We start from the raw sequence: 14,235 nt of genomic DNA on the forward strand, positions 1-14,235 counted from the left end.
CCCACCAGCTTCCCCCCGTAGTAGAAGCTGATCACCATCTGGGAGAAGGCTGTGGACGAGAGGGGCAGGTGAGCGCCGGGAGGGGCCCGCGAGCCACGCAGGGGACCTGGTTTTCTGAGTGTCCAGGCCCCTCTGACATTCCAGGTAATTCCGCGGACGTCCACCACTTCTAGAAACCACATTCCAACAGCGCGAATGACCACACGGCCAAGGCCAGGCAGCGGCTCGGCGTGGACCAGGATGGGCTCTGCTCAGGGCGAGCTCCAGGGAGGGCGCGGTGGCGGTGCCGAGGGTAAAGCGTGTCCCTGCTGAGAGCGGGGCTGTCGCCTGCATTCACAGGGGAGAGGCCAACTGCGAACGCCAAGTTAGCGAGCACGTGTCTGCCCGAGTGCGGCCCCTGGAGGCTCCTGGAACTGAGATGAAAACTGCAAAACCTGCGCCCGCACTTCTCAGGAGAGGCCAGAAAACACTCCAGCCGCGGCCGTGCTCCCACACGTGCCCACGCGGAGTGACCGGGCACAGGGACACGTGACGGAAGGACACCTGTTTTCAACTTAAGGATACATTACTTCTCTCTCAGCCTCCGTGTGCTGTGAGATCGGTAACAGCTAAAACCTGGGGGCTGCCCTTCGGAACCAAGGCACCGACCCAACTGCGGCCTGGGGCCTGGGGCCGCAGCGGTGGGCCTGGCCGGGAGTCGCCAGCCCGTCTGGCTCTCACGGGTTCTGTCCTGACCTCTGACTCCCTGCCTACAGCGGGCCACGCCGGTCTCCCTCGCACGGACCACGACAGCGCATTTCCATGTCAAGTAAACGGAAGTCTTAGAATTCAAGGAGGTTTGGGAAAGTCATGACGCAGCAGCCCAGGTGGGTCCAGGCTGCGGTGACCACTGTGCAGGTGAGGCCCATGTGACTGGAGCCTGGGGCGCGCCGAGCTAAGAGGACGTGTCGGCGCAGGGACCCTCCCAAGGGCTCTGCTCGTCTGCTTGCTTCTGTTCTGACACATTTCTGCCATACGCAGCAACTGGGCGCTGGGATCACCGGAGTGGGAGTCAGGGCTGCAGGCACTAGCCCCTCGTGGGCACTTCGGGGTCACCCAGCCGGGGCAGCAGCCGTGGTCCCCTTTGTCCCCGTGCCCCATCCTCCCCCTGCACGTGTGCGGTCCTGCCCCGCCAGACCCTTACGCTACACTCCCTTCACCCGGAAGCCATTTCTAACTTAATTCCGTGAATGAAACACTCCAGGTGACTCTCACCACAGTGGCCCTTTGCCCTGTAATTCCCGGGGCCTTATCTTGGTCCCAGCACCTCTCGGTCGTGGGAACTGGGGCCTTTGCCAGGAGCAGCAAGTGTTTCAGAGATACCTAGGCAGGCATGTCCCGGTGACCACGGCCATGAGACACCATAGGCTGAAGGAAGGTTTGCGCCCCAGCTGGGCAGGGCCTGAGCGAGGGCTTGCCGCACCTGATGGGCACACCCGACGGGCACAGTGGGGACCCCCAGCGGAGGGGGCACAGTGGGGACCCCTAGTGGAGGAGCCAGGTCAGCCCCTCTGCAGTTCCAAGGGCCCACTGCACCCAGCCCAGCTCCCGTTGTGGCCTGACCACAGAAGCAGCGGCACAGACTCCGTGGCCTGACAGCCTGACACACAATCCCAGCTGTGTGACCTGGGGTGAGTGGCTTCACCACTCTGTGCCTCGGCTTCTCATTCTGAAGGAAGCTGGTGAGAGTACTTGGTCTCTGGGCCATGGTGGGGACCGTGGGGCCCGCACTGTGCTGGTCACCGAGGAAACAGGACTCCAGCTGCCTGCAAGCCCAGCCTCTCACGGCCCTGACCCAGTTGCTGGTCCACCCATACATACGGGGACTGCCCCAGGACCGGGCCACTGGCACACTCGCCCCGGGAGGTTATTAGCATGCCCGCCTTCCAGGTCAGGAAACTGCAGCGTGGTCAGGTTAAGGTGCCCCGATGGTGCAGCCGCTGGGGGGCCAGGCTCGCCTGGTCGTCAGCACCCAGCCCCGCTGTTGGCTTGGCGCTCTCACATACCTGTGGTGCGCACGCAGCAGACGCAGCCACGTGCGAGCTCAGGGTGTGGTAGGGAGTCGCTGCCAGCACTACATGTACGAGGTTTTGTTTACCAGCCCGGACCTCCAACTTCGCCAGGAAAACGGGAAAACCAAGCCTGGCAGGGTCTGCAAGCCTAGGCCGCCAGCTAACACTGAGCAGCCCCACGCATGGCTCTCCACCTGCCACGGCTCCCCACACCTGCCCAGGCACGCATCACACTACCTCATCCCTGCCACTAAAGTTGGAGCCCCGATGCCACTGTAGCTACGGATGGGTGTGCACCCTGAACAGTCCCAGGTCTTCCAGGAGCACGTGTGAGCACAGGGTGAGGAGGCAGGGAGGAAACTGGTGGGGGACGCCCACTGCCCAATTGCATTCCAACAGGAAACTGTCAGTCACCCTCCCTCACAGCACCCCAGAGAGGGAGGTGTCTGCTGTTCCCCTCTGACAGATGAGAGGCCTGAGGTTCCGGGAGATCGGCTCTCTCCCCTGGGGTCTCACAGAGGGGCAGGGCGGCCCACTCTTTCTCCTGCACAGCTGGGCCTCAGAGGACGGCTTTGCATCTACCTGCGGGTCCAGTCCAAGGGAAGGCCTGAAAAGGTCGGGCCCCTCGCTGCTCCCGAACCAGCGGGGAGGAGGGGGATCGGGTCCCCAGCTTCTGACAGGTGTTGCTCGCCATGGAGCCCTGCAAGCCCACCCAGGCCATCGGCTTGTCTCCGGCCCGCGCCCGTACCTGCATGGTGTGCGTCGTAGGCAGCGTACCCCGTCACCAGCGACAAACCTGCAGGAGAACCACACAGGCAAGCTTAGCCCGGCCTTCCCTGGGCCTGGGGGCCCACCCACTCAAACGCCCCCCACAAAGTCTCTTCGAAGGCTGCGTCTGCTCAGAGGCCTGCACAGCTTTCACTGAGTTGGTGTTTTTGCCGTAGACTTGTTACCTGTTCTCCAACACAGAAAACCAGGTCTTGGCCACACCGGGTGGGGGGAGACTTCCTCGCACTGGGGGATTTCTGACCCATCAGTGTGACACTGCGGGCCCGCACTTCCTCCACTCAGGGCCTGCCCCGCACGTGGCTGCCTGTGGGCCCGCCACCCAGGGCTTATCTCTGGAACAGTCCTAGGGGCCCCCAGCACAGACAGGGGCCCATCTTGGGCCTGGCCACTTGAGGCCTGCCGGGCCAGCTGCCACTTGGGTCTCCCTCAGGAGGTGGGCGGGGAGGGGCAGCCAGAAGTCAAGGTGTCACGGCTATAGAAGGCTAGCCTGGCCGGGGCCGTCTGGGCCCCAGAGCCTAGGACAGGCTGCATGCCTCCTTTAACCTGGTGGCCCCCAGGTCCTGCTATTCCGTTCTGATAGATGGGCAGACTGAGGCTCGATTACAACAGACGTCTCAGTGTGGGATTCTAATCCAGGGCTCCAAGCCATTTCCCAGCCCTGGTCTGAGCCCTCCTCCCAGTGGGCTGGCTCTGGCTCGAAGGGGTCCTTACTGTGGTTAGTGACCGGTGGACCTAATGTGGGGCCCTGGGAGGCAGGGTGCCTGTGAGCCAAGAGCTGAGAGGCTGGCTAGACCTCTTCCTGGCCTTCTCGGGAACATAGGGAGTGGACGTGATGTGGCCACGCAGCACAGACCCAGCCACGCGTGGCCCGTGGGAGGTAGTGGAGTCATGGGGGGTCTGCCCTCACAGTAGGAAATTAGGGCCACATGTTGTCACCTCTTGGCTCAGCTACCTTCGATAAGGCATGGGTCATAACAGGAGTGGGTGCCCCCCTGCCCTTGGCTGTCGAGAGCTGACACTGCGGCTGTGTCTGGCGGTGACCCGGCCCCGTGCTCACCTGTGCCAGGCTGCTGTGCCCACCAGTCTGGGAGGAGCTGGCTCCTACAGGCCTCCGGGGGTGAGGGGCTCCTTTTGATCACCCCCATGTAGTCGTCCACCAAAGGCTGTGTGGTCGGAGCGAGGGAGGACAGGGCTCAGGCGGAGGTGTCGGAGAGGCACCGGAGCCAGCAAACGCGAACATCCTGTGCGAGCCTATGTCCAGCGTGGCCTCCCCGTGACGCGAACCTCAGCCTGACTTTGTGGCCTGCGACCCCAAACTCTCAACCCACCAGCTGAGCCATCAAACCACTACTGGCCTCTTACCGGCCTTCCACATGCAACTGCCTGTTGCAAACCAAATGCTGCCGGTGACTGAGTGGCCTCGGTGCCCCCAGGACCTGGACAGCTCTGGGACACCAGCAGACGGAGCCACAAGCAGACTGTGAGTCTCTGACCCGTTCCTTAAAGGAGTGATAAATCCAGGCGTGAAACGTTTTGAAATCTGCTTTCCTTGTGACCCCCGTGTGGCAATCTGATGAGCTCACTGTCTTCGCCGAGTCAGCAGAAAGCACCCAACAGAGCAGGACACTGTCAGAGGGACACGAAGCCAAGGGATCCCTGGTGTGCCGCCAAAGACCACCCAGAACCCTCAGCTGCCATCCGTGGCAGAGCCAGGTGGCAGGAGCAGGCCGCGTTCTGGTGTCCACCTACCCGAGGGCCTTGGCACTGCCCTGGGGTCACTGAGAAGGATTCGCAGGCCCACGCCGCCCTCTGCAACTGCAATGGCAGTGCAGGTTATTTCTGTCCCGCCAAGCTCATGAAGGCAGGAGGAAGGGGCACCAAACAATTAAAATTAGAGTACGAAAGCCATGTGTTTTGGGGGCCAGGCGCTGGTGCCACAGTAGCACAGCTGGGCCCACCTCAGAGGTCCTGGGTTTGAGTCCTGGACCCCCGATGTGCTGGGCATGCATGGGTGTGCCTTTGACTTGGGCTGGCTGCCACCGGGGAGGGTCAGTGCATGAAGACCCTACTGAGGCCTCTCTCTTTCACTCTCATAAAAGGACTGAAGTTAAAAAAATAAAAATAAAAATGATCATGACGAAAGCCGTGTGTTTAGCCTAAGGAGAGTACATTAGACTCCTTCACGTACAGCCTATTCACTGTGAGCTGTACAATTCTAACGGCTTGGTTGCCTGGCTTCCAACCCACTACGTGTTCAAAAATAATAATCAGCCAGCCAGAAGCCATGAGGGCTAGAGCAGTGACCCATGTCACAAGGACCAGCCTGAGGATAGGGGACTTGCCTTTGTTGCCGGGAGCTGCCTGAGGTGACAAAGGGACAAAGGACAGCAATGTCACCATTCAAATGCTAAAGGATGAAGCTTAAAGGAGAAGGACCTTTGCTGATGCAGAGCAGGCCACTGGGCCTGGCCCTCTGATGAGGGGACACTCTGTGAGGGGTGACAGTGGCAGGGGCCAGCCTGTGAGGGTGCCCAGCCCGCCCTTGCCCTCCACCTCCGTGCCGGTGGAGAGCCCGAGGCCCCGGACTCCTGCCCCGCGGACACATGCTGCCCTCCTTGCCAGGAGCCACGCGGCCTCTGGGCAGCCCCACTCACCTCCTTGATCAGCTCGTCGATTTCCGAGCGCCCGCACTCCATCTCCGTGACCTCGTTCACGCAGCTCGGAGGTGCAGCACCCAGCTTGCCTACGGTGAACCAGACAGACACGCTGACACAGGGCGCTGAGGCCAGCTTTCTCTTTAAGTGCGGAGTTTAAGGAAATAAGGGTCAGCGCTGCTCCGGCCTGGGAACGGCGTACAAGTGTTTTCCCACCAGCGATGTCAGAGGGAGAAGTGGCTGCTGCTGGTGTCTGTGCTAACACCGTGATGGGAAAACACAGCACTTCGGCCCGTCCCCCTGCTCGCCGGGATCCAGAGTGAGCCCGTGTCCCACACACTCCAGCCGCGTCCACTGCCAACGCAGGTGACGCACACGCTGGGCCTCCGAGCATGCTCGAAGCGCCCCCAGTGAGACGTGTTGGCGGGCTGGGGTCTGTTTCTTCAAAGCCACTTGGCGGGAAATCTCTTCTAGGCCTTTTCAAATGCACACACATGCCTCTGTGCACACAGGCATGCACATGCACACCAGGTACTCAGTCAGGGACCGCTGAAGGGGCACGGCGTCTCAGCGAGCATGCAGACCCGTCCTGGTGCTCCCGTCACGCCTCTTCCCTCCTCAGAAACTCCTCTGATCGCGTTCAGCGGTGTGAGACGCTTCACAGCCGACGGACACTTCCTGGAACCCACGGCTCCAGTGAGGACGGCATCTGCCCATCGTGTCATCCAGACTGGGCTTTCACGCCATTGCGGACCCAGCATTCACTTAGAAGCTGGGAAGCAGGGAAGCAGGGGCAGGCAGGCAGCCCGTGTAGCTCGCAAGGACAGAGAATGGGCCCATGGACACTGTGCAAATGCCATGTGGGCCCCCTGAGAACCTGCCTGCTGCCTCCCTGACATCCTCTGAGACACTCGAGGTGGTGCCGGCCACGCCCTGTGCTATAAACAACTTGGGGTCACCTGCCAGTTCGAGCTTGGCTGGCCTGCGCGGGGGTGGGGGAGGTCGAGAGACTTCCCTGTCCCTTCACATCACAGTTCACTTTTTGCTGATGAAAATTAGCCACACTGTAAAACACGGCAGAAAGACCCAGGCCAGGAGTGCTCTGGAAGGCTGCCCTGGGGCCTTCTCCTTCTCCGGGGGAAGGTCAGCTTGGGCTTACTGTTCCTCGTTGGGATGTGGGCTGGACAAAGCAGGTGTTAATCTGCTGTACTCACTGCAAGTGGCCGGCAGAACATGCAGACGGGGGCTGGATTCAACATGCCTTTCTACTTCCCACTGGCCGGACACACCGGCTTCTTCAGGGAGCAGTCTCAGTCATCCTGCCGGCTCCCTCGCTGGTGAGCACGCCATGCCCCGACGTAGGGTCATTGTATACGCCCTCGAATCATTTAACTTTCTTTAAATTATACATCGACAGTGCCGACACTCCCACAATGGGGAGAGTGCAGACCAGGAGTTGTACACAGCCCTAAGAAGTTTTTAGGAGTTCTGTTTCTTTCAGGCGTTACTGGATTACTAATAAGCTTCTAAAGAGAAAACCATGACTAGCAATATTCTAACTGCTGCACTGAAGGCTGAAAAAAGTCAGTGCTAAAGAACGCTTCAGTTACCAGTGACGGCAATTAAATTCACGCCATGAGCCAGCTCCGATTCCTAGCAGCTGCACACAGTCTACCGTGAAAAGGATTCTGAGAACAGATCTGAGCTCGATACATTCTGATCGACTAGTGATGTCTGCTCAGAGCGTGCAAAGGGGAGTGAGGACAAGTGGCAGGTTCCAACCCCCTCACACATACTTCCCCGGATTCTAGAGCTGCAGACAGACGACGACCAGCCTCATGCTGTATCGAGGCATGGCCCGTCTGCAGCTGCAAAGCCAAGGCTGTCACCTTCTGCACTTCGTTTGAGAACTGCTCTCGACCCTCCTGATCCAACCCTTCCTTCTCGGCCACGTTTCCCCCCGCCTCCTCTGAGAGTCACTGGAATACAGAAGGCATTCCTCATCAGAAACTGCTGTAGGGCCCCGTCTCCACATTACTGAGCTCAGGCAGGTCATCCACACGGCCGTGGTCTGGCACAAGCGGGCAGTAGACTGGCCCCGACCCAGCCTGCTCCACCCTTCCCTCCGTCCACCACCACCACACCCTCAACGGGAAGCTGCCACTTGGACAGCGATGCGGAGCGAGGTCAGCGGAAAGAGCCCTCTCCTGTGTAACAAAACCATGTGTCCCAGACCCTGTGGGCAGTGACGTCACCCAAACCCGAGCCCTCCCGGGAGGCCAGCCCAGCTTCTAGAAAGCTGGGGGCCCATAAAGGATAGTTACATTTTTGCTCTTCCTCGGGGACGATTCGGTAAACTTTGTATGGCTCAGAAATGTCCAGCTGGGACCGGTCTGTCACTTCCTCAAAATCTGGGCTCTTGTTCAAAGCACAGCGTAACCTCGTCTTCCAAGTGGCTGGTTCAGCTTTGTCCCCTTCTTTAAACTTCCCCTTAAAGACTGCCCAGGCCTGGAGGAAGAGACAGAAGACTTGAAACATGTGGCCAGGCCCCAACCAAGTAATCCCCACGGCCACGGTCCACCAGGACCTGGCACCGCCTTCCCTACTGGGAGACTGTCAGCCGTCCACCCTCACCTGATTTCAGGACACCAAGAACTTCAATCAGACCGTTTTCTTCACCAGACATGAGAAGACCAAGGCTAGGCAAGGGGTCCCCCAAGATCACCCAGCAGAGGCAGACCCAAGGCTTCTCCCACACACCCTTAGGCGTGCTGTTTAGCAAAAAAAGGGCCCAGAGCGCCTATGTGGAGCAGAGCAAGAGGAAGCTCTGCAGGGTTTCACGGGAACCCTGGAAACGAAGAACATGCTGCTACCCTCTGGAACGGCTGCGGGGCTCGCATGGAGACGGGCCATCTGCAGAAAGTCCAGGCCGGCCTGGCCGCCGCTGTGAGTGCACTGGGCTCTGCACTTTCACGTTTACCCCCCACAGCCCAGCGCTACTTCAAATGTAATGAACCCTCCGTTGGTTTCGGGGGGCAGGTTTAAAACTATTTTTTTTTTCCACCTCTACAGACTTTAGGATCTAAACTCAGAACAGACATTCAAAGCTACAAACTTAAAAGTCAAAGTGTAGACTGGGCGGCATTAAACACGTAAGTGGGCGTTCGTATGATTCCAACATTGGAAAGACACACCTCGGAAGGTGACTGCTATCGGGGGGTCACAGCTGATTTCAGGCAAAACTGGAGTGTCTTCTGCCCGATGGGAGGGGCGCTCCATCCACTCCCGAAAAGCCACTCCAGAGAATAACCTTCCTGGTAACCCAGGGTGGGGTTAAACACAGGCTGTGCTCACTCCCGCCCTGCAGACTCCCACCACGACACGGGCTGGCAAGGGGGGAGCTTGTGTAGACACAGGCTCACACTCGCCCTTCCACCATCCCCAGGCTTCTGGTACAGGCCGAAGGACAGCCTGGGAACCGGCACAGCAGCCAGCAGCCAGTGAGTCTGCTCAGGTGGCCAGGGCTGCATAACCCGCGCGTCACCGCCCCTCCGAAACAGCCCTGGCTTTCCTCCCTTTCTCAGAAAAAGGGGAGAACGTTTGGAGTCCGAGGCTGAAGCTCTGTACCCTGTACCCGGGTCACTGACGCGGAGCTGTGCACCCGCCCTTGGGACAGAGGCTGGGAGCATCCCGCTGCGGGCCTGTGCGGCAGCTGCTCCTGACGCTGCTTCAGAAACTGTCAGTCACAGGCTTCCTGCGCCGCTTCACTGTCGTGTCGCTGACCCTGCCCGTTGCTGTCGCTGCAAACCACATACTCACTGACCGGTCACTCCGAACGTTCACATCTTCACCTCGGCACTGGGGCCCCAGGGCCGGACACCGGCAGAGGGGGCCGGACGCCGGCAGCGGCCCTGGCTACAGTGGAGCACACCTAGCCCTCTCGTGCCTCTCTGGCTGGTTCCAGGAAATCACCCCAGCAGGGTAGTCTTGCAAGATGGCTCAAGCCAGAGTCAGCCTAGCCGAAAATGAGCCCAAGGCCCCGTGCAGAGAGCCACGTGGGCAAGCTCGGCCTCCACCACGGCATCTCTCCCCTGCCACGGTTGCAGCTTTGCACTAAGCCCTGGACCACGGCGTCGTCACTTTGGCATCATCGGCTTGTATCATGTTTTAAAATCGAATGCTTAGGACCAGCAGACAGCGTAATGACTATGTCACTGGACTACCACTTAGTGGACCACAGTTCGAGTCCTGGACCCAGTGGCTTAAAACTCACTCCAGGCACGTGTGCATGTGTGCCCAAAATCCCAAGAGGAGAATGGAGGAGAAGGGAATATAGCATGACCATCTTCCCAGGGACGATTTCTCGCTTTCTGTCTCTGTCTCTTTCTGTCTCTCTGGCAAGTACATGAGTCCTAGAGCAAAAATCTCTCTTAAAAATAAATAAATAAATAAAATAAAATGCTATTTGTCCTAGGCCCACTGAATGTGAAACACCTATGCTAGTAGGTGAGCTTAATCCACTGAGCCTCCTACAACGCCTGGTCAGTGGGAGGCCAATGAATCACAACACCCCATCTTCAAGAAAAGGAAGCAAATTACGTTTTTTAAATAAATATGAGGTTCCCAGGGCCTTGGCAGGATGCGTGGGGAAGGTGGGAAGCCAGACACGATTCTTGCCCCTCCCCGTCCGCGGTCTGCACCATGCGCTGGCCTCCAGCGACGCCTGCAGTGAAGGGGCCCTTGGCAAGAGCAGCTTCTTACCATCAGCTCACTGAGGCAGGAAGGCAGACGCCTGTGTTTTTTCCCTAGCTCCTAAATTTTGACAGGTATTCTCTGGATATTTACACAGAACCAGTTACCAGAAAAGCCCCCAGCAGCTCCGCCCAGCCAGGGCCGCACCGCTGACGGCCTCCAACAGCGAAGCTGTCGCACAGAAACGCCTCCCAGAGCACAGACGTGAGCAGCAGCCCAGACTGCCCAGCTAGGGGCAGCCTGCATTGGGCCTGATGTACCACACCCTCGCCTCCGTCCCCTGGGGGCCCCTGCTGCCGGTGGGCACTGAGCACCCCACCCCCACTCCGGCTGAGATTGTAGACTCATCTCAGATTGCCACATCAAATGACTGTGTGACCAACGGAAGCACTGGGGACCTTGCGCCCTGGGCTCCGCGCTCCAGAAACGGCCATGAAGAGCACTGCATGAGACGTGCAGATCTGGGGCTTTACTTCACTGCCCCCGAGCACAAGGTGAAGCAGGGAGCAGGGAGGGAGAAGCCTGCAGCTCCATCAGCAAGCCACAGGCAGGACATGCACCCTCGTGGCTCGGCCCCGCCACCACGGCCACCCAGCGATATACTGAGCCTCGACTTGCAGCTGTGGCCTCGGCACCTGCCCCCTCTGCTCAGCCACTGCTCCCCACGGGCTGCCAGTGCCGAACCTGGCTCCGTCATGTGAGTCCTGCGAGGCCCTGGACCTCGGTCATTTCACCGCTGGATGCCTGCACAGGACAAGGCTGAGAACAGCATCTACCGCACAGGACAGTGTGAGAGGAAAGGACAGGGCACGTGCAGACCCAGGCCTGGCACGGGGACGTGTCCCTCCCCATGGCTGCCTCGTAGCGAGTAGACAGCTGACCAGCAAGTCTCTCCACGCTTGGGGTGCTTTTGTCCTCGAGGGAGATGAGACTACTCTGGGGACATCAGGACACCCCTTGGGACCAGCCCTAGCGTGATGGCAGGTGTTCTCGCTCTTCTGAGCTGCCCCACGCTACCAAGCGAAGGGAGCGGCTTGGAGCGGACGAGACTCAGCTCTGCTAGCACGGCCCCGTGGTCACCTGGGGCAGGGCCGAGGACACCTGCTCTCCCCACTGGCTAGTGCTCGTGAGAAAGACGGAGGAGCAGGTCGGGTACGTGCCCCAGCCCCCTCCTCAGACAGATGCCATCAGCACACCTGACCTCAGAAAAGAGGAAGCCACTTAACGGATATACAGCCACCTGGTGAGCAGTTACGGGATGCGTTTGGCGCCCCTCGATCCGGGATTTTTATTGCGTTCATCCTTAAGGAACGCAGGAAGACACCACCAGCTCCGCTGCCCGCCACGAGGGGAGGCCCCAACAGGGACAGGAGGGGTGCGCACCTTGAAGATGGAGGCGTCCACTTCCTGGTTGTAGTCCTGCTTGCCGGCGTGCTTCCACGGGATCCGGAACATGTTCTTCTCGTCGCTCTCCCAGATCAGCCCCGGGTACATGCTGCTGTCGATCTGCTCAATCAGCCACTGGCGAAGCCGCCGGCCGCCGTTGCGGTCACACATCCTTGCAAGAAGCACACGTGGGACCTCACAGATGCGCCAACAGGAGAGCGCAGGCTCACCTCTCAGAAGCTGGCCTGGGGCACCCGCATACCCAGGGAGTCTGGACACCGGCCCGAGAAGACACGAAAACATGAAAGGTCCCGGAGACTCAGCCACTGCGTCGGCCGGCGGGCGGGGGGCTGCTGCGCTCCTTCCCGCTTCCGCCCGGCATTTCGCTCCGGGCTCACACGGCCACAAAAAACAGCGCCTCTTTTTGCCATTTTTTCCCCTCAAAGCGTATTTATTTCTTCCAAGAGAAATAAAGGGGGTACTTATGACAGGTATGCCCTTCACACCACATCCACCCCAGCCTGGATCACACACACACGCGTACCCGCCCCAGCCCTCGGATGCACACCCGGGACCCTCCCACGTGTGTCGAGCGTCACGAGCCACATCGCCCTGCCCCAGCTGACCCTGGCCCGAGCAGCTCCGTCTGCAGCATGAGTGCAGAGAGGTCGTTTGCTATCAGGTGCCTCCTCTGAGACCCGCTGCTCAGAATACCCGGACTACATGGCAACACATTTGATCTGTGTTCCAGGACAGGACGCGACATCTGTGCCGCATGTCCTAGGTCTGCTGTCCAGCTCGTCCCTTCACGGCTAGCTTCGTGATGAGGGTGCGCTTGGGAACGAGACAGAGCCGGGTCAACCAGGCCCCCACCTCAGTGGGGCGAGCCCGGACGGTCACTTGGGCTTTAGCTCTCCACGCAGTGCAAACTCAGGGGTGACTGTGGGCACCTGGTGCTGTGGCCGGGATTCCAATGGTGCCAGGACCATTGGGGACTCTCCACACTGCATGTGCCACCATTGTCACCCACACTGATGCCCTCCGGACCTCTCGGGACCAGGTGAGAGATGGCAGATGAGCACGAAGGGGAGAACAGGGCACAGCCGGGCGGGAGGACACCGTAGCCTAGCCGCCCCAGGGCACGAGACCTCTGTCGGAGGAATCCTTGCAGGGGGACAGCTTTCCAAGCAACACAGGCAGGGAACAGCCACGCCAGGCCGACGCCCAGCCAACGCTTACCAGAATAGTGCTGGAAATCCCCCAGGCAGCTGGACAGACGCCCACCCGAAAAGAAAGTCATATTTGTGCTCTTCTGATTAAAATGTGGCCTCTTTGGGCAATGTGTTTGAAATGATCAGGGATGACAAGATGCCCCCCAGAACATGGTCACGCCCAGAGCCACCGTGGTCCACAGCGCAGAATGACAGCAACCTTGGCCAGTGTGCCCTGGGAAACGCCAGCCCCCCGGAGCCGGGGGATAGGAGGTGGCTCCCTTCACTGGCGTGTACAGAGAGGCCACTCTTCGATTACAGGAGCCCAGCGCAGGAGCCCCCCCACTGCGGTCACCTCCAGAGGGAAGACGCGGGCTCTCCCAAACGCGGACGAGTCCATCCACCCCACGCCCAGCCTGAAAGCACGAACGAGCCTGGTCGCTCCTTTACAACTTGCCTTCTACGATTCTGAGCGGACAGTCTCCTCTCTGGTGCTAACCCGCACCCCCAGACGTGCCCAGGGGTCAGGCTCGCTAGGCAGGAAGTGGTAAGACCCGCTGAGCCCCGGTCCGGACTCCAGGATGTGCCCACTGCCGCTGCAGCGCTCCCCTCTCCCACCTCGAGGACCAGGGGGCTTGCTCTGACCTCTGCAGCCGCCTCAGTGTGGACCGAACCCGTCCAAGCCCATCTCTACCCAGCCCAGCCTCCTCGAGTGAGCAGGTCACTTCCAGCACCTCCAATCTTCTCCCTAAGGAACCGCCAGAGCCCCGACAGAAGGGCTGGGACGTCATTTAAGCACTAGGTCTGACCTTTGGTCTACAGAAAGTGGGGGCATTCTGGAAATGCGGCCTCTAGTTCTCATTCACTGAGCTCTAGATGAGGGACCGCTCACCGTGAAGGCCCTCCTACGGTGGCTGGTTTCACACCGAAATGTTGCTGTGGGCTGTGACCCCCGCAGTGTGGTGCCAGGGAAGGGACGTCGGCTCAGAGAAGCAGAGGACTCAGAACACAACTGCCATTCATGGGAACTGTAAACGCGGCTGTCCCCCTGTATGCCCTCACATACACCCGGTTACTGGGGGCTCACAGTTAGGACCTCCAAACACCACTGGGTTCAGCAGAGGGCAGGTCTCACGGTACCGGGATCGCCACTTCCCTTCTGAATAGGAGTCGATCTTAAGTTTTCCATACAAACCAGAGCTTGCATGGCAACCACGGTTTGAATGGAAACCACGGTTAAGAAAACCGAGCTCTTTGGCAAAGCACCAGTCTTTGGGAGCAGGCGACCCTATCAACGGCTCGGGGTTGCTGTGGACGCGGGGGGCAGAGGAACAGAACACGGGGAAGGGCAGCGGCCGGCTGCGCGGGAGACAGTACCGTAATCTCACTCGG

General features: G+C 59.8%; 1 protein-coding gene across 2 annotated transcripts in view; it reads right to left on the reverse strand.

Annotated features, from left to right (window-relative positions):
- Positions 1 to 12,841, reverse strand: part of IRF8 (interferon regulatory factor 8) — a 16,309-nt gene extending 3,468 nt beyond the window's left edge. The window contains exons 1-5 of one of the 2 annotated variants that reach the window (XM_006152555.3): positions 11,630 to 12,830; positions 7,819 to 8,002; positions 5,495 to 5,583; positions 3,898 to 4,003; positions 2,800 to 2,847 (exon numbers count right to left, since the gene is read on the reverse strand). In XM_006152555.3, coding sequence (XP_006152617.1) covers positions 2,800 to 2,847; positions 3,898 to 4,003; positions 5,495 to 5,583; positions 7,819 to 8,002; positions 11,630 to 11,935 — 733 coding nt within the window. In that variant the 5' untranslated portion in view covers positions 11,936 to 12,830. Of the gene's footprint in view, positions 1 to 2,799; positions 2,848 to 3,897; positions 4,004 to 5,494; positions 5,584 to 7,818; positions 8,003 to 11,629 lie in introns of both variants that reach the window. The other variant, XM_027773479.1, reaches the window with a different exon arrangement.
- Positions 12,842 to 14,235: the final 1,394 nt, after the last annotated feature.

The sequence above is a fragment of the Tupaia chinensis genome, unplaced genomic scaffold (genome assembly GCF_000334495.1).
Source record: "Tupaia chinensis unplaced genomic scaffold, TupChi_1.0 Scaffold000355_1, whole genome shotgun sequence".
Classification (NCBI taxonomy): Eukaryota; Metazoa; Chordata; class Mammalia; order Scandentia; family Tupaiidae; genus Tupaia; species Tupaia belangeri.